This window comes from Cynocephalus volans, chromosome 3 (assembly GCF_027409185.1).
Source record: "Cynocephalus volans isolate mCynVol1 chromosome 3, mCynVol1.pri, whole genome shotgun sequence".
Lineage (NCBI taxonomy): Eukaryota > Metazoa > Chordata > Mammalia > Dermoptera > Cynocephalidae > Cynocephalus > Cynocephalus volans.
In genome coordinates, this window is record NC_084462.1 from 13,271,108 (window position 1) to 13,290,633 (window position 19,526).

Consider the following 19,526-nt stretch of genomic DNA (forward strand, 5'->3'; position numbering starts at 1 on the left):
GTGTTTATAATCATGCAATGGTCTGTAAGGGGCCCTCATCCTTCAGCTATTTGCTCAATCACCCTCTCATTAAGGAGGCCTATGCATTAATCATGCTTTTTATTTTCTATATTTTATGATATTTTGACATCTTAAAATCTTTCTGGCCAGGAAGAGACTGCCCCTGTCTGAGCTAGCTAATTCCTAAAGACAGTAAACAACTTACTTGGGAGCATGCCTCTTATAGGCAAGCCAACCACCCCCTTTAACTCTCACACACCAAACCAATATTTTCCCTGCCCTGTATCATCCCAGGGCCAAGTATTAGGCAACTAGAGACCACCCCTATAAGCCTAAGCTCACCAGAATTATTCAGACGAGCCAGTTCTCAACTGTTTGTTCTGCCTTGCCTTTACCGTGGAAAACACAATAAAGGCTCTGGCCTAGGCTCTTTCTTTGATCCTGTTTCTGCCTCCTAACCAAACCCTGGAATTCCTCCTATGGTTCTGTATAGTGTCTTGTGCCTCTCATTTCTAGGAGAACTGTGAATAGCATTAAACTTTTGTTTCTGTGGCTTTGACCGCTCCATGTCCTCATTCACTCACTCTTATAACTTAAGACCCAGCTACAAATAAGCCTCCCTTGGCTGAGTAATAGTACATCTCATCCCAGCACTTATCACTGCCCTCACCTCTCTTTTTTATTGTGCCTACCACATTCTAACATTCCACATAATTTAGCGGTTTTTTTTTCTTTATATTTCCTCCTCTGTCTTTCTTGAATACAGTGTAAACTCTTTGATATCTAGGGTCTTTGTCTCTTGTTTCCAAATTTGTTTCATGCACTTAACATAGTAAAATGCAATAGGTGTTCATTGAACAATTTGTTAGAGCCGTGAATAAGTATAATATTACAGCATCCCTGTTCATCTTCACCATTCTGACAACACCTTCTAAAAGTTTTTAAAATTTTTCCTCCAAGCAGGTATTAATCAGTGATTTGAAGAATGAAAAGAAAATACATTTTTGAGACTAAACTCTGCTGTGGTCAAAGTTCTAGTACAGCCATGTGCAGCTTCATTCTCTCGCTTCCCAGACTTTTGTGTCTCCTGCTCAAATTTTCCTGGCATATTAACTGTTTTTCACCTGTCAGAGGCAGGTTTCCCAAAGTCATCGCTGCATATATCTGTGAATAACTAGAGAATTATTATTAATAAATTTCAATAACTTACACAATTCACAAATGTTTTTCTTTCTTTTTTCTCCCTCCTTTCCCTCCCTCTCTCTCTTCTTCCCTCCTCTTCTTCTCTTTCTTTCTTTCCTTCTTTCTTTCTCATAAATAACCTCAACCCTCATTTCAGACACTGTCTCTGTAATTGCAGGTGAAATAAGAATAACTTCCCAGCAAAAAAAAATATGATCATGGCGTTCCAAATCTTTATTTCCTGATTCAGATGTCACCTTTGCACATCTGCTACCACAAGGACCATGTCAGTCCCTGTCTTGGTACCTAAGGGCATATTCCCCCAAAGAAATACATATACCTCAGCTTCCGGGCTAGGAACTATCATTTGGATAAAAGCGTGTTGCTCACTTGGTTGGACACCATCAGTGACTACACAGGCAGGAAAGGCGCCTCCCATGACCACCTGCTTCAGGGAAGCCCAGTAATTCCTCCTCTGACGTCCTCCTCATAGCCCTGTCAGAAGTGTTTTCTGAGGAAACCAGAGGAAGAGCTACACATTAGGACACTTGCCTCAGGGAGCTCCAACATTTCTCCATAGCCACTGTTTGGAGACAATTTTTCTTTCACCCATGGCCCTGTCTGGAACAATTCTCTTGCTCCAACCCACTGAAGCTCACAAAACTGACTTAAACCTTCCCTCTACACACATTTTTAAAACGAAGGAAGTATGAGTTGATTTAGAGTGACATTTGGTGTGGTGTGTCCACTTGGTTTTGTAGCTTTGGGAACATCTGAAAGAATATGTTTTTAAACATTTCGGTGATCCCTGCAGAAAGCAATCCAAGGAATCTGGTTCCGGGCCCTTTTAGAGGAGCGAAGCCCCGGCGGGTCCTCAGAGCCTCTGGGCACCATTTCCCAGGGCCCTTGGAGGTACTACTTGGCCCAGCTGGTGGGGGTGTCTTCGCGTCACGAGGGCCGATTACACAGTGAGAACTACATTATCCAGATAAGGCTGCGCCTCTCGGGGGTGGAACAGATAGGGGAAGTGTCCCTGCGTGCGGAAGACGATGGGCGGGACTTCCGGAATCTTTCTCGCGGCGGACATCTTGTCGGTTCTTGGATGGAGAGCGGAGCAGAGGCTCAGGAGAGCTGGGTTAGCTCCGATGTGACAGAAGCGGGAAGGCACGGGAGGAGACGCTGTCTTCATTGCAAAGAGGCTCAGCGGCGGCGGCGCCCTCGAAGTCCCGATATCCTCCTTCAGTATCGGGCGACCGCGGTGCTTGAGTCCGGTCTGGTCGCCCTCTTCTCACGGCTCCGTGCGGTCCACAGACTGTGATGGCGGCAGCGGTGATGGGCTCGGCGCAGGTGGGTGCTGCATTCCCTAGATTTTCACCAGTCCCGACCCTCATCTCCAAATACGGAAGCCCCAAATAAGGAGAGCCTCTTTAGGTCCCTGCAGCCCAGGCCCCAGTGTCCAGGCAATGAAGCGTTCGTGGGTGGAGCCCTATCTCTATCTAACACTCAGTGTTCTGAGGTGTGGGAGAGTGTCCCAGGCAGAGGTGTTACAGGACAAGGGGAGTCCGTCCCCCAGAGAGCCAGCCAAGACCAGGGTAGTAGAAAAAGTCTTTATTATTTACACCTGCGGAGAACACTGGGGAACGCTCCCAAAGCAGTGTCCCTGAACAGGAGAAAAGGGTTGACTTAGCCAAAATTCCCATCTAACTTCCAGCCCAAGTTCTCATTTAGATCCTCTCGTGTGTGTACAGGCTTGTTTAATTTGGATTGGTTGATTGTGGGACTTAGTTCATTGGTCAGTTCTGAAGCCAAATTTGCATTTGGACTTGGGAAGGAATGTCGCCTTTGGGCAACAGCGGGACCTCAGGAAGTTATCACACAAGTTAAACGTTGAGCCCTTGGCTAATACAGGTTACAGTCCTTAGGTAACGAATTGAGACTTTGTGTCGTAGCTGACTCATAAAATAAAACGGGCAGATAGGTGGGGAGATCCCAACTTCTTTTTGGGCGGAGGTTCACCAGAGCTTATCTCTGGGCATCCTATTTCAGTTTCAGCCTGTATATTTTGAGGGCAATCTAGTATTTCATGGTTCGTAATTTCCTGTTGTCTTCCGCAAGAACAAAAACTCAGAATAAAGGGCTATGGTCGGTTCACTTCCTGTTTCCAACTTAAAAAGTGAAGGCGAGCGGCTGGGTTTTTAGGAGACTCTGGACTTAGCAAAGCCTTGGAGGTGCAGCTGATCCTGGAGCACTAGAGAAATGCACCTTTTTATCTGCAGGTAGCAGAGTGTATTAGTCATGCCAACAATTGGGGGTGAGGAGTTGTACCTTCATTGAGGATGCTGGGAGCCATGGAGGTTTTTGAAGGGTGGATGGACATGATCTGATAAAGGTATTTCTGTGTTCACCCAGGTGAAAACAGACCAGGGTGAGGTGGGAATGATGAGGATGGAGGCAGGGAGACTGGTGAGGAGGTTTCTTCAACAATTGCCAGGAGTGTTGTGGTGGCTGGGCCAGAGTAGTGGCAGGAGAGGTTGGTGGTGGAAAAGTCTTAGATTCTGGGTAAGTTTTTAAAGATAGAACCAACAAGTTTTTCTGTTGCCTTATCATAACCAAAAACTGCTGTGACCAGGCTAGCTAAATTTATAGTGCCTTGGGAGATTTGAGATAAATAAGTAATCACATCCACCTGTCCTGGAAAACATTATCATAAGACCATTTTTACTTGAAAGCATACTTTATAGTACCAAAAAGGCATAAAGTAACGTAGAATGCTTATTACCATTACTCCAGATCCCTACATGTGAAATGTAACCTAGTAACGATCCCAAATCTATCCATCGTGAATAACAGTAGAAAACCTGATTAAGTAATTGGGTGGGCTTTTTCTCTCTCTCCTTTTATCCTTCCCCTTTCTTGTGATTATAAAATTCTAAGCTCTGTGGACCCTCTTTGGGATGCATTTCTCAGGGCCACCTGACTATGCATCTCCCTGCTTGCAATTGTCTTAGCTCAGTAAATTCCTGCTATATGTATTTGGCCTCAGTAGATTGGTATGGTGACAGGGCTAGTGTAAACCTGGCAAGTATATGTAATTAGGCAGCTAAAAACATATACATAAAATAAATTAAATTTATACTAATGCTTAATGATTGGATGAAACATTAATTTGCCTCTGAGTATTTGATTACAGTGGAAAGTCTTAAATATCACATTTACTTAAAAGCAGGCAAAGCAAATCTAATATTTCAAAAATCTGTCAGTTCATTTGGATTGGTTGTACTTACTGTCCATGAGTTTAATACTTTTGCAGATAAAGTAATAGCTATTTCAAGGGCACTTGACATGTACAGACATGTCTGATACAAATGATGGCCCTCTCAGGTGGGTACCATTATTATTCCCACTTTACAGCTGAGAGCACTGAGATTACAGGTCTTTATCCATGGTCACAAAACTGGTAGGAGGCAGCATTGAGGTCTGAATATCTGAAGTTAGAGAGATAACTTTGAATCATCACTGATGCAAGATAGGACAGGGGTTAGTGAAACAGTTCAGTAAATCCCACTGTGGTAACCTGCCATGCCCAGCCTTCCTCTTCCTGCCAGGTTGTTATGGTGGCAGTTTGCAAAGGTGAGTGCAGTGTGTCCCAGGTCCTCACTCAGCCCAACTCCACCGTGATCTCTGTGGCCTGATATGGGGAATGGTAGTGTCCTCAGAATCTTCACGTAGTCTTCTGTCTGCCATTTGGTTTGGGGTCCTTATTTCACCAAAAGCCCTATGTCCTGAATTCTGTTCTGGAATTATGTGGAAGGATTTCCATTTCTGGCAAGCAACAGGATGAAGTGTGGAACACTGTTCTAGACACAGGAACAATCATGAGCTAATGCTTCACTTGAGGCTGAAGCGGGAGTGTTCATGGAACCTCAGGTCTTCATTATATCTGAAGAAGTTGTGGAGCGGGGCACAGGATTCATCCCAGGAATGGCAGCCCTAACCTGGGTTTCTATTCTGAAAGGGACAGGAGCCATTGAAGGTCTGGAATTAGATGACGGAGTGATCTGACTTTGGTATTAACCAGCTTTTTCTGGCTGTACAGTGAAGAAAAAACTATGGGAGTGAAGATGAAGGAAGACCAGTGAGGAGCAAACTGCAAGAGTCCTAGGTGACTCAAGGTGGCAGACATGGTTGGATTCTGGATCTTTATTTTTGTAAGTAGTACCAACCAGATTTTTATTAAAGTAATTTATTTTTTTGACTTACACATACTGACATTTATGGATTACAAAGTTGTATTTCAATATATATATTCAAGTTGTGATGATCAAGTCAGGGTAATTAGCATATTCATCATTGCAAAACTTTATCATTTCTTTGTGATGAGAACATTTGAGCTCCTCCAACCAGATTTTCTGGTGTGGAGGGTGAGAGAGAGAAGAGGAGAAGTCAGGGGTGACCCCACATTTTTTAGTCCTGAGAAGATGCAAGGATGGAAGAATCCTCAACTGAGATGGCAAAGTTGGTGGTAGGAGTAACTTTCAGAGGTAATATCAGGAATATAGTATTGGCTGTGTTGAAGCTACAGTGTTCCAAGGGCATCTGAATGGAGTTGTCAAGTGGAATACTGGACACACAGGTTGAAGACATTTCAAGGTGGCAGCTGGAATGCAGAGCTGTGCATTCAATTAGTAGAGAATCTTTGGCATGATGGCAGTGCCCTTAGGGATCTCTAAAGTGGTCAGGTACAGCAGGGTAGGGGTAGGAAGCAAGTAAGAGACAAGAAAAGGGAGGGTGGTGTCCTTGGGGAAGGAGGGGAAAAATAGGGTCTGGTAGGTGGCAAAATGTTGAAGGGAGAGAGTGGATGTGAGATGGATGCTGAAGTTTGTAGTAATTGAAGTGAGGTGGCAATGAGGCCACAGCTGGTGCTTATTCACTCCTTTATGTGCTCCTCAGGCTTCTGTGGTGAACTTTGGTGAAAACTGAGGAATTTCAGTTGAGCTGGCAGATTAGCTCAGGGGCAGATTGGGTCAGGTGGCAGAACACTGTGGTGGAGGTGGGGGCCTAGTGGGTGTGGGCTTTGAATGAGTTAAGTGTTGAGAAGAAGCCCGTGGCTGATGATAGCATCTTCAGCAGTGCAACAGCAAAGTGGAAAAGGGCCGAGTTTATCTGACAGCTGCACATGGTTCTGGATTGCTGAGTGGAAGCAAGAAATAGGGCCAGGAGGGGAGACTTTAGAGCTGAGTTCAGGACAACCCATGGCAGTGGGGCCATTGACGAAGGCCAGATGTGATACTGGATGCTTTATTTATTTATTTATCTTTTTTTTGTCTTTTTGTGACCGGCTGCATGGCACTCAGCCAGTGAGCGCACTGGCCATCCTTATATAGGATCCGAATCCACAGCGGGAGCACTACTGTGCTCCCAGCGCCGCATTCTCCCGAGTGCGCCATGGGTTCGGCCCTGATACTGAATGCTTTAACCAAGCATTCTTGATCTTGCATACAGATTTGCATTAGAGGAAGCTAGGGAGGTACTTCTGTTGTGGGTGTCTGTAGATGTGAAGGAGGTAGTCTGAACAGTGATGTACACATGGAGGTAAAGTGTGAGTTCATGGCCCCAGGGCAACAATACTGAGGGCTTCAGAGAGAACTTTGAGTTCAGATTTGTCTATGAGAGGAATAACCTGGGACCCCAGGGACGGTGGCTAGCAGAAGGGGTTGGGCCCTGCATGCCAGGCCTAGAATATATATAGTGTCTATCTGTCCGTCTGCCTGTTGCTCTAGACTGGACAAAATAATTAATGGGATATGAGGAGAGGGCAGGCTTCAGTCACGCCAGCGCCTGATATCTTGTCTGGGTTATGAAACTGGGGAGGAAAGTGGAGGATAGATCAGGAGTCCTGGGAAGAGAGGCTGGCCTTGGGCTCAGTTGTCTGCTTCACACAGGCCCATGTGACATTTGAGGATGTGCTTGTGTACTTCTGGGAGGATTGGGTGCTACTTGACAATGCTCAGAGGCTCTTGTATCATGATGTAATGCTTTCTGAGCTTTGCTCTTGTGGTCTCCTTGGCCTCACATACCCCAATTTTCTGGGATGGGCACTGTTCTTCCTTTTCTCCCCAGGTGTTGTGCTTTCCTTCCCTTAGCTGGACTGTGGGTACTATTATTTTCCCTGACTTTCTCACTCACATCCTTTGGGTTTCAAGGCCACCTAAATGTATTGCCTCTTCCACTGTCTGTGCTCCCCAACTCCTACTGCCCTGAAGCCTTGCCAGGAAGTTTGGAGGTCAGGGGTTTTGAGGTTAGCCCAGTGTTTCCTACCATGCTTAGCCTTTCCCTAGCCAGATGATTCTGTCCACGTTCATGACAGCTCTGGGCTCCGCTTCTGCCCCCTTCCTGTGATTGGCATTTCCCCAGGCCCATCTGTGTCATGAATTTTAGTCTTCATGGTCACTGTTTGTAGGGTCCACTGGTCTGTTCCTGCAAGGTAATTTTCTGGGGTTCATTTTGTAATACTTGTTTTCTTGTGATCTTGCATGGGTGGCTTACTCTGGGCTAGTGGTTTTGCACTCACCAGTCCTATCTTTTTTCTATGACTTGTGTCTTCCAGATCCTCTATGGTTGCTGAACTGTAGCAAGGGAGAGAACTTGGGGTACCTGTCTGAGAGGGCATGACTCTAGCCACAGCAGTAGGGGCATGGACAGGCACTGGTGAGTGGGAGCTGGGGAAGGTGTGACTTCAGCGCCGCATTCAAGTAGTACCAGAAACCTGTACTGTGCCTACCACTGTTTGGTACCAAGGTCACAGGCATACCTTATTTCTATCTTGTCCTCCCCTACTGAAAGTCATTTGCAGAACACTAGATTGGAGACCCTGTCTGCCTCTTATCCTTGCGCTACACCTTATTCTGTCATCTTTGTCCCTCGTGGGGCCTTCCCCATTACATCCCAGTATGTACAGCAGACCTTTCTTTATCCTGATCCTGGTTCTGTCCTGCCAACAACCCGACTCCATAGGGTGTACCAGATACACGTTTGTGACAGAGTTGCCCCCTCCAACCACAGTCAACATGTGCATAAACAGTGTTTTTCTTCCTTCAGGTTGTTGGCATGGAGTGGAGGATGATGAGGCACCTGCTAAGCAGAGCGTTTCTGTAGAAGTTGAACACATTGTTGCTTCCAAGGCAGGTTCGTCCTCCCAGAAGGCTCAACCTTGTGACATATGTAGCTCCATCTTGAAAGATATTTTGCCCCTGGATGAATACCAGGGAACACATCATGGACTTAAACCGTACACATGTGGGGCATGTGGGAGAGAATTCTGGTTCAGTGCAAACTTTCACCAAAATCACACGCATTACAGTGTAGAGAAACCCTTAAGAAGGGATGAAGGCAAGGCCTCATTTGTGAAGAACTGCAGAGTTTGTGGAGAACCTCACCTGTCAGAGAAACTCTTTAAATGTGAGGAGGAGCAGAAGAATGTCCAGGCCAGTTTGGGCAGTCCCCAGCAAAAGGCCCCCCACAGGAAGAGGAAGGCACCCAGGAACACCAAGAGTGGGGAAGTCTTTCACATTGAACAGATGCATTACAAGTGCAGTGAATGTGGGAAAGCTTTCAGCCGCAAGGACACACTTGTCCAGCACCAGAGAATCCATAGTGGAGAAAAGCCTTATGAGTGCAGTGAATGTGGGAAAGCCTTCAGCCGAAAAGCCACACTTGTCCAGCACCAAAGAATTCATACAGGTGAGAGGCCTTATGAGTGCAGTGAATGTGGAAAAACCTTTAGTAGAAAAGACAATCTTACTCAACATAAGAGAATCCACACTGGAGAGATGCCGTATAAGTGCAGTGAATGTGGTAAGTATTTTAGCCATCACTCCAACCTAATAGTACACCAGAGAGTTCACAATGGAGCAAGGCCTTATAAGTGCAACGATTGTGGGAAAGTCTTCAGACATAAGTCCACACTTGTTCAGCATGAGAGTATCCACACTGGAGAAAATCCTTATGATTGCAGTGATTGTGGGAAATCCTTTGGCCACAAATACACCCTCATTAAACATCAGAGAATTCACACTGAGGCAAAGCCTTTTGAGTGCGTTGAATGTGGGAAGTTCTTTAGTCGAAGCTCCGACTTTATTGCACACCAGAGGGTTCACACTGGAGAAAGGCCTTTTGTCTGCAGCAAATGTGGAAAAGACTTCATCAGAACCTCCCACCTTGTTCGGCACCAAAAAGTTCACACTGGAGAAAGGCCATATGAGTGTAGTGAATGTGGGAAAGCCTACAGTTTGAGCTCCCACCTCATTCGGCACCGGAAAATTCACACCGCAAGAAGGCTTTAGGAGTGCTTTCAGTGCAGCAGGATTCATCAGTGAGATGTTGAACATCATATATCTGAACATTCACCCAGGGGAGTTATCTTATGAGTGCCAGGTACATGGGAAGCTTTCAGGAACTGTGTTACACTTTCTGATCTGCTCAAGTTGCTTGTAGAGTTATGTCACTGACAATGCCCATGGCTCAAACCATCTCAACTCTATCAGCTTAGTCATGCCAACATCCTCAGGGAAGGCAGGACTTTGTACTCTCTTCAGTTTCTGGAGGGATTCACAAGACACCTGAGTATATTGGGGTCCTCATTTCCTCCTCCCTTAGAAGTATAGGCATGGACATGACCCATCTTTAGCCAAGAAAACCTGAGCTGTGTTCTTTTGGGGGATTACAGGGGAGTCTTACTTTCTTCATGCACATTGCTGGTCTTATGTAATATTCGTCCAGGTTGCCCAGCCTGGGAAAGTACTTGCCACATGTTGCTTTGGTTTATGATATAAAGGCCATAGAGTTTAACCCACCTCTAATCTATGGGGTTCTTTTCACTGTGGAGATTATAAATAGGCTGTGTTAACTTTATAGGTTAACAGCCTTCTGATGGGATGGTGGGTTGGTGGAGAACAGTTCTCAGTCCAGTTTTGGTGTTAACTTCCATTGCTGACCAAAGCTTAGGTGACAGATCTTTGTGGGCCTGATCTTTCTAGATTTCAGAGTTATTTGAGGGCCCATACATCACCTTGATGAGGGTGCTGCTTTTGTGACAACCTGTGGTGTGTTTGAGAACAGCATAAGTTGGATATCTTGTTTCCAGCTTGTGTTCCATATTCTCCATCGTTGTTGAGGGGAAGCTGTTTCTCAGGATCTGCTGACTGGCCATATTCCCTGAAGGCCAGGTACACAGGTAAGACTTAAAGTGTCCAGGAGGGAAACAAAATTGGTTCAGAAATACTGGATGTGAATAATTGGGATGGGGGGAAACTGCAGCAAACTAGAGGGGAAGTGCCCATTGTGAAAACACATTCACAAACACTCTGGTCACTGTGGCTGTATAGGATGAGGATGTACGGAAATTCTCAGGATCTCCAGGGCTCATTCGTATGGCCAAGGTCACTGGCAAAGCAAAGAATGTAGTTTTCCTGGATTCCTGTGCTTCTCTGGGCACTTAACTGCACTGACAATAACCCCTAGAGTAGAGAGATACTGTGGTTCAAAGATGCAGCTTTTGTAACCAACCTGGTGACTTTGTTAGAAGTGGCCAATTTTACTTGCTGCTGAGGAAGAGGTGGTTTTCCTAAGGCATTTGGTGTGAAATGGTAGAGTTACTGTATTGATGACCAGTCTGGTTTTCCAATAGAAGTGGGAGACCCAGATTTTTAAGGGAATATATTTCTTATGGATTTTTGGAGGTGTAATTCATTGAGGTGCATGCAATATACTGCATACTTAAAGTGTGCAATTTGATAAGTCTTTATCTATGTATTCACCTGTGAAACTATTACCCTAGCAATGATGTTGGACAAATTCTTCATCCCCCAAAGTTACCTTGTGTCCTTTCATATCTTCTTTCTCCATGCTCTTCCTAATGTCCCTTCCCCAATCTCCCCAGTGCTACATCTTTGAACCACAGTATCTCTCTACTCTAGGGGTTACTGCCTGTGCAGTACAAAGCCCAGGCAAACATTGATTAATTTCTACTATAGATAAGTTTGCCTTTTCTAGAATTTTATGTAAGTATGAAGTGTTTATATATATTGTCAGCTTTCATGCAACATAATTTTGAGATTTGACCATGTTATGTGTATGAATATCTCATTTATTGCTAAGTAGTTATTCTACTGTATGCATATACCATAGTTTAACCATTTATCTTAATTGGTATTTGGGGTCCCTCCCACCCCAGTTGTTAAATATTAAAAGGAAAGCTGCTGCAAATATTCATGTATGAGTCTTTATATGGACATTTATCTGAGAACATTTTTCAACAAAAGTGTTGAAGGGATGGCCTCATTTCTTCTTACTGATTCTAGTAAAATGTAATAGAAAAGAGATAAATATTGGTAGGAAGTATGAAACAGAAAAGACCCAAGACTTGCTGATTTGGGAAGTTCCCAGCCAATCTTAGTTGCAAAAAAAAAAAAAAAAAAAAAAATGAAATTAAGAGATGCGTCATCAGGAAAGCATGTCCTATACAATAACCAAAGGTGTGGTTGCAGTGCCTTTTGCTAATATCCCAGCAAGATTAAAGGTCGGATTATTCTGTCACCACAAAAAGCTCTTTGAAAAGATTTTGTGACTCCCAGGTCCTCAGTACAATCTGTGGACTTCTTAAACTAGGAAACTAGTTATGTGCTCCCAAAACAGTAGTACAAAATGAAGGAAAGCATCTAGATAGTTTAAGGCACCCCACAGTCATCTTAGCAAAAGCCAAAAATAGATACGGGTTATCTAGGAAAAACAAATCTGTGGATAAGCCTCTAATAGAGTGAATCACAATAACATACAGGAGACTCACAAAGTTTTTGAAAATGTTGCACTAGTGGGGACACTGTCACCTTGGGTCTAAAGGGACATCGAGAGTGTTAATTTAAAGGGTGTAGGATCTCTAACATTTTACACATATGAAACTGGCTGAGAAAACTGAGCTGCAAACCGTTGCTACCTTTCGTGGAAAAGGGTTGGTGACTCAGAATAGAGGAGAGCCCAGGCTACAGGGACTCCCAGTGGGCAGATGATTATATTCCCAGGCATTGATACCTGATAGCATTTGCTAAGCTGGATATCAAAATTTCTTGGGACTGGTGGCTTTTTTTTCCCTTCCATTTTTCTCACCTTTTGAAACAATGTATATATAACTTATCCTAGGTTTGTCCCATCTGTATTTTGGGAGCACATGAATGGTTTTCTAGCTCAATAGTTTTCTAGCTAAAACTAGATGAATAGTTTTCTAGTTTCTAGTTTTGTGTCTTTTCATATAAATCTTGTACATATTTTGTTATATCCACAGATGGAGAGGGATTGTGCACCAGGATAAATTATACTCAAAGCCTCACCCATAACTTTTTTAGACAATTTAGATGATGAGATTTGTGGCTTTTGAACTAATTTGGATGAGATTTAGATTTTGAGTTGATACTATAATGAGATGAGACCTTTTGAAAACTTGGGATGGGATACATGTATTTTGTGTTCAGGACAGATGTGAATGTTTGCAGTCCAGAGGGCATATTGTGGTAGGCAGCATAATTACTCCAGAATATGTCTCTGCCTTAATCCCCAGCACCTGTAAATATGTAAATTTCATGGCCAATGGGACTTTGCACATGTGATTAATGTTATAGTGAGACACTTAACTTCAGGTGGGCTTAATCTAACCACGTGATTCTTAAAAGTGGAGAACCTTTCCCAACTTCAGAAAGAAAGATGGAAGGACAGAAAAAGAGTCAGACATATGTCAGGGTGATATGGCTGATTAATGCCCCATTGTTGCTTCTGAGATATAGGGGGTTACTTGCTAGGACTGGAAAGGGGCACCTAGGAGCTATGCACAGCACCCATGTAACAGCCAGGAAGGAAGCAGAGACCTCAGTCCTACAACCACATGCAGTTGAATTCTGGCAACAAACCAAGTGAGCAGGAATCTGATTCCTCATAGCCTTCAGGAAGTAATACAACCTGTCAACCTCCAGGAATAGCTGGGGCCAAGGAACTGGTGGTGAGCTCCACCTCTGTTAGTGGGGCCTCACAGGTATAGAGGTTCTAGGGCCTGATATTGGGACATGCCTAGAGAGGTCTTGGTTCCTTAGGGAGGGGTGTCAGTTGCCAAGTAGGGGGCTACCCAGGTCCAGAGAGACCTCTGGTCTAACCAGCTGTGCCTCACTGGGCTTTCTGGCCTCCTGGTGCCAGATCCTACTGCCCCATACTCTGCAATCTCCAGAAGCCGCATTTTTAAGACTTCCATGTGCACGGTTGGTGTCTCCTCGGAATTCCCTATGCACCTAATGGGGGCAACCTCTACTTCCCTGATGTCTCACTAGCCGCTTGATCCTGCCCCACCACCTGCGCCCTTGCTGCTGCTACTGCTTCTGTGGCCTTAATGGCCTTGCCCCCTCCACTGCCTGACCTCTGACCCAGTCACCCCCGCATTCCTCCCTATTCTGCCACCTGGACCCCCCTCTCCCTGCAGAGTCCAGTGCTCTGCTTCCTACACCAGCGCTATACTCCGCACCTGCTCTTGTGCCACGGCCAGCTCTGCTGGCACCAGCGACCCACATGGCACCTCCTGCCTGGTCTGGTGCTCACCTGGTGCTGCCGACTCCCAAACTCAAGGCGCTTGTGCTCCTCACTGCCTCACCCTATCCCACTCAGGGCACTGCTGTACTGAAGTGCTTTCTAGTGCCTTTTGAAAACCAGTTCCCAGCGGCATTTTGCCAAGCCTTGGGAAATAAGTTCTCTCTCATCCACAAATCCTATGATGTAAACCTTCAAAATCTCTGTCCCTGGCCTCCTGTCCACTTGCTCTCCTGGATCCCTCCTGGGGAGGCTTTAAAAGGAGGAATCAGCATCTTCTGATGGATGGGAAGGCAACATTTTCAAGAGGTCATCCCCACTCAAAATCCATACTGGTCCTGCACCTCTGCTTGAGATTTCCACTATCTGCTTCGTGGCAGAATACTCTTCAACCCACTGGCCTTGCACACTTTCCAGTCTCTTGGAACACATCCTTTCCTCTGTCTTCTGTTTTCTGCCATCTTTACATGTAACAAAGGTGGTTCTGTCTTCATTTTGGGTTTCATTTCCCTCTTTTTTCATTTTCCTTTGCTTCCTGTCCCACTCCATGGCATTCCTTTGCAAGGAATTCTTTTGCCACCCTCACAATTATTTGCTAGGATATTTCCCTTCTCCCTCCCCAGAATTAAAGTATATTTTAAAGAGCAGTTTTAGGTTCACAGCAAAATTGAGCACAATGTATAGAGAGTTTCCATATACCTCTTTTTTTCCCCAGTGTGTACAACCTCCTCTACTATCAACATTCCAGAGTGGTGCATTTGTTACAATCAGTGAACCTACACTGACATTATCACTCAAAGTCCGTATTTTCCATTAGAGTTCACTCTTTGCCACTACCCCCTCACAACCACTGATCTATTCACCGTCTCTGTATTTCTTTTTCAGAATGTCATATAGTTGGAATCATGCATAATGTAGACTTTTCAGATGGGCTTCTATCACTTAGTGTAAGAGCCCACCATAGCAAATAGTCAAAGACAATTAGCCTTAGAAGAGCCATTTTTGTAGAATATAGCTTTAAGCAGAATGCTAGTCATAAGTTTTCTTGTAACCTTGACTCACAGCATAGCTCATGGGAAAATGCAGCAGAACTTAGTGCTTGGGAAAAGCAAGATAATAAGAGCTAATCAATAACTTGTAGAACTAACCATTCTTCCTTCGGAGTCACAGCTGTCTGGGAATAAGACAGCATCCAGCTTGTGGGAGCCAGATAATGCCTGTGTCCCAAGAACTAGTTGAAGAGTTACAAGACTGACCATGAAGTAACAAAAGCCTGGAGTCTTCAAGATTGCACGTAGTTGCCTCCTGATAAGAATAACCTCCCCCACTTTTTCCCACACTTTTTCCTTTAAAAACGCTTGGTGAGGATCCTGAGACAGTTTTAGTTTCTAACTATCTCCTTAGACACCTGATAGTAAAACCTTGCGTCAACAGTGGACCCTTGAGTTCTTTATTTCTGACCAAAAGAGCGGCCAAACTTGGGAGCCAGTAACATGAGTGATATTTATTTAAGGTTCCTCCATGTCTTTTCATAGCTTCATAGCTCGTTTCTTTTTAGCACTGAATAATATTCCATTGTCTGGATGTACCACAGTTAATCATTCACCTGTTAAAGGACATCTTGAGTTTCTTCCAAGTTCTGATAATCACAAAGCTGCTGTAAACATTTGTGTGCAGGTTTCTGTGTGGACATAAGTTTTTAACTCATTTGGATAAATACCAAAGAGTGTAATTGCTGGATTGTATGGTAAAAGTATTTCATTTTGTAAGGGACTGCCAAACTATCTTCCAGAGTGGAAGTACCATTTTGCATTTCTACCAGCAATGAATGAGAGTTCCTGTTGCTCCATATCCTTGGCAGTATTTGTTGTTTTCATTGTTTTGAATTTTAGCCATTCTAATAGGTATGGAGTAGTATGTTGTTGTTGTTTTAGTTTGCATTACCCTTGTGACATGATACTGAACATTCTTCTGTGCTTACTTGTCATCTGTGTATCTGTGGGGAGGTGTCTGTTCAGATCTCTGCCCATTTTAAGTTAGAGTTATTTGTATTCTTATTTTTGAATTTTAACAGTTCTTTGTATATTTAGTATAACAGTTCTTTATCAAATATGTCTTGCAAATATTTTCTCTCAGTTTGTGGCTTGTCTTTTCATAGTATCTTTCATGGAGCAGAAGTTTTTAAGTTTAATGAAGATCAGCTTATTTTTATTCATGGATCATGCCTTTTGTGTTATATCTAAAAAGTCATCATCATTCCTAAGATTATCTAGATTATCTCCTATGTTGTCTTCTAGGAGTCTTATAGTTTATTTTTTGTTTTTGTTTTACAGTTAGGTCTATGATCCATTTTGAGTTAATTTTTGTGAAGGTTGTAAGGTCTCCGTCTAGACTTAATGCATTTTTTTGCATGTGGATGTCCAGTTGTTCCAGCACCATTTGTTAAAGAAACTGTCTTTTCTCCATTGTATTACCTTTGTTTCTTTGTCAGTGATCAGTTGTCTGTATTTATGTGGGTCTCCTTCTGGGCTGTTTATTCTATTTCATGGATCTATTTGTCTATTCTTTTGCCAATATCACAGTCTTAATTACTGTAACTTTACAGTAAATCCTGAAGTCAGTCCTTTCACTTTGTTCACCTTCAATATTGAGTTGAATTTTCTGGATCTTCTCACTCTCCACAGAAACTTCAGAATTATTTTGTCAGTATTCACAAAATTACTTGCTGGCATTTTGATTGGGATTGCATAAAATCTGTAGTTCAAGTTGAGAAGAACTGATCTCTTAATACTGAGTCTTTCTATCTATGAACATGGAATACCTCTCCATTTATTTAGTTTGTCTGATTTCTTTCATCAGAGTTTTGTAGTTTTTCTCATATAGGTCTTGTACATATTTTGTTAGATTTATGTCTAAGTATTTCATTTTTTGACTGCTAGTATAAATTGTGTGGCGTTTTAATTTTAAATTCCACTAGTTCATTGCTGGTATACAGAAAAGCAATTGACTTTTCTATAATGACCTTGTATTCTGCAACCTTGCTGTAATCACTTATTAGTTTAAGGAAGTGTTTTGTTTGTGTGTGTGTGTGTGTGTGTGTGTGTGTGTGTGTCAGTGTCAGTTTCAGATTTTCTGCATTTTATGTCATCTATAGACAAACACAGTTCTGTTTCTTTCCAACCTTTTATTTTCAGTTCTTGTCTTATTGTATTAGCTAGAACTTCCAGTATGATGTTGAAAAGGAGCAGTGAGAGAGAAATATTTTTATTGTCCAGAATGGTGTATAGGATCTTTTGCAATTCAATCAGGAAAGTGCTGATTTCATGTCTAGAATCACACTGAACAATTGCAGTTTCAACTATGTCTTCTAGCCAAACAAAATCCTGGAAGATAGAATTGGAAGGAAATGTCAGAGGACAGCAGGATGCAGAATAGGCAAAGATCTACTTGTGGCAGGGCCTGAGAAAAACTCAGCTGGCCTAGTATGCAGCATAACCTTCACTGCTATGAGAACCCAAAGTGACTCATGTACTAACAGGGTCCCTCTCCAGCCCAATGCAGGAAAAAGTGTCAGAGAAGGGAGGGCCCACAAAAAAACAATTCCACTCAGAGAACCACATCCCTGGGGATCAGCCCCTAGGAGGAGTGGCTGCAAAACAGGACACTGAGGCCTGGGGCTCTGTTGTGAAGGACTACAAACATCGTGAACAGTCAACAAGTGGGAAAACCTAAAATTGGGTCTATGGGAGGAAAGGTGCAGGAAGATGGAGACCAGCTATCCACATGTGCTCAGACAGCAGTATTTGGGGAATGCACCAGGGACAAGAGTTTATTTCAAGAAAAACCTTACAGCATTTTCCTAGAAAAGAACAGTCTACATCAAAGAGCTCTCCTAGGCAAGGAGTGTGAGCAGTGGCCTGAGTACTCTGAAGATCATGGTTCAGGAGACTGAACCACTGTTGAGGGTGGGCGGGTTGTGTTAAAAAGGACATTGTTTAATTGCTTGTTTACTTTTAAAGTACATTATTCATTCACATAGTTTAAAGAGCTAAATCATTCTAGAATTCTTTATTAAGAAACAGTCTTTTCTACCCTTTATTCCATTTCTTTCTCTTAGAGGAAACCTTTTTCAGAATGTGCCACTTTTTCACCCTCAGTGTTGCTATGTCCATTTCAGCTCATTATGATATGTCGTCCTATTCTGCCTGAGCCCTGAGGTCTCTATATGTCTTATATCTATAGGAGTGATGGCTTCATTAAATTTACTAATTTGGTGCCAAATTTTTATCATAAATGTTTTTTCATTCTGATGTTTTTAATTTCTTAGCCAAATTTTGTGATTTGTTTTTTCTTTTCTCTATATTCAGATAGTTTACTTTGTATGAATCTTGCACTGCTTCCTTTCTAAAAAATTGCCTGTATATTAGGTGAGTTATTTTGAAACAGTTTCTTTGCAGGTGATCATTGTATTTTTCTCATTAAAAAAATGAAATATCCTGCACATTACAACTGTGCTGCCCGATACGGTAGCCAGTAAATTCAAAAATTCTCAAAAAATCAATTTCTCATTACATTGACACTTTTTACAAGATTATATAAAACTTATAACTCGGATATATATACTACTAATAAAACAAATCCAGTTTATTCACTGACTCATTTTGGTAAATAGAACACCATCCATATCATTCATGATTTCTCTGAGCTCCTAACTCCTTATATTCCCTTCCTCACTCCTAGACATAATCACTATCCATAAATTTGGTGGAAACAGCTTCCTGCTATTACTTCAAGTTTTTATCACATTTGAAATCACCAAATAATATGTTGAATATTTTTTATATTCCTTCCACCTTACAAATAAATGCTTTAATGCTTTTTATCTTTTCCTGAGCTTCATTATAATTGATAAAGTTTGATTTGCAATATTCTATCATGTTAGTAAAATAGTACACCAATGTTTTTCAATGAGAAATAAAAATAAACTGAAAATTACAGATCAGTTTTTAGATAAATTTTGTGGTGAATTCATTTTTTTGTTTTTAATCACAACTTTCAGAGGTTTATCTGACATTATTTTGAAATAATCTAGATTTGGAAAATTTTTCTTCATTTGATGTGAAACTGAAAAAGAATTTGAAGAATGTTTTACAGAAAACACCAAAATAAGAAATTGTGTACATTGACAATGTCTGGAATGAGGGAAGGTGGTCCAAATATACCAGGTGGGCACATTCTGTGTAGTGAGATGATGCTAGGTATTAGTGGGTAATGCTTTGGTAAACAGTACAAGCATGACCGAGAAGGCTGCTTCTCACTCTAGGAGGAAAGAGGCTTTTAAAAGTCACAGGTGTAACTATTTTAGGGCCAGTTCTGAGAAAGATATTTTACTGGGCATTTTGAATGATTTCCTAGAATATAGTGGAGGCCCACTCTTGGCCAAAGGCCCTGGCCTTTTCATCCGGAAGGAGAAATGCTTGCAAATTGGAACAATTTTATTCTCTGGTGACCAGTTTTTCTTTCATAGGGCAAAGACCCTTATTTATTTCATTCCCTGTTATAAGTTAAATTCATTTGGTCTTTGTTTCCTCCTCTTCAGTGGTTCTTGGGAAATTCTTCCACACTTTTCTCTGCTGATGGTCATTTTCCCTGATGTGTCATCTTGCATTGAGGGATAAACATGCTGCATTCTTCGTACCTGTAGAAGTTTAAGTCCTCTAGACAGT

General features: G+C 42.6%; 1 protein-coding gene across 1 annotated transcript in view; it reads left to right on the plus strand.

The window, feature by feature from the left end:
- Window positions 1–10,040, plus strand: part of LOC134372442 (zinc finger protein 134-like) — a 50,753-nt gene extending 40,713 nt beyond the window's left edge. The window contains 1 exon segment of the mRNA XM_063089943.1: window positions 8,791–10,040. Within this exon segment, the coding sequence (XP_062946013.1) occupies window positions 8,791–9,524 (734 nt within the window). The 3' untranslated portion in view covers window positions 9,525–10,040.
- Window positions 10,041–19,526: the final 9,486 nt, after the last annotated feature.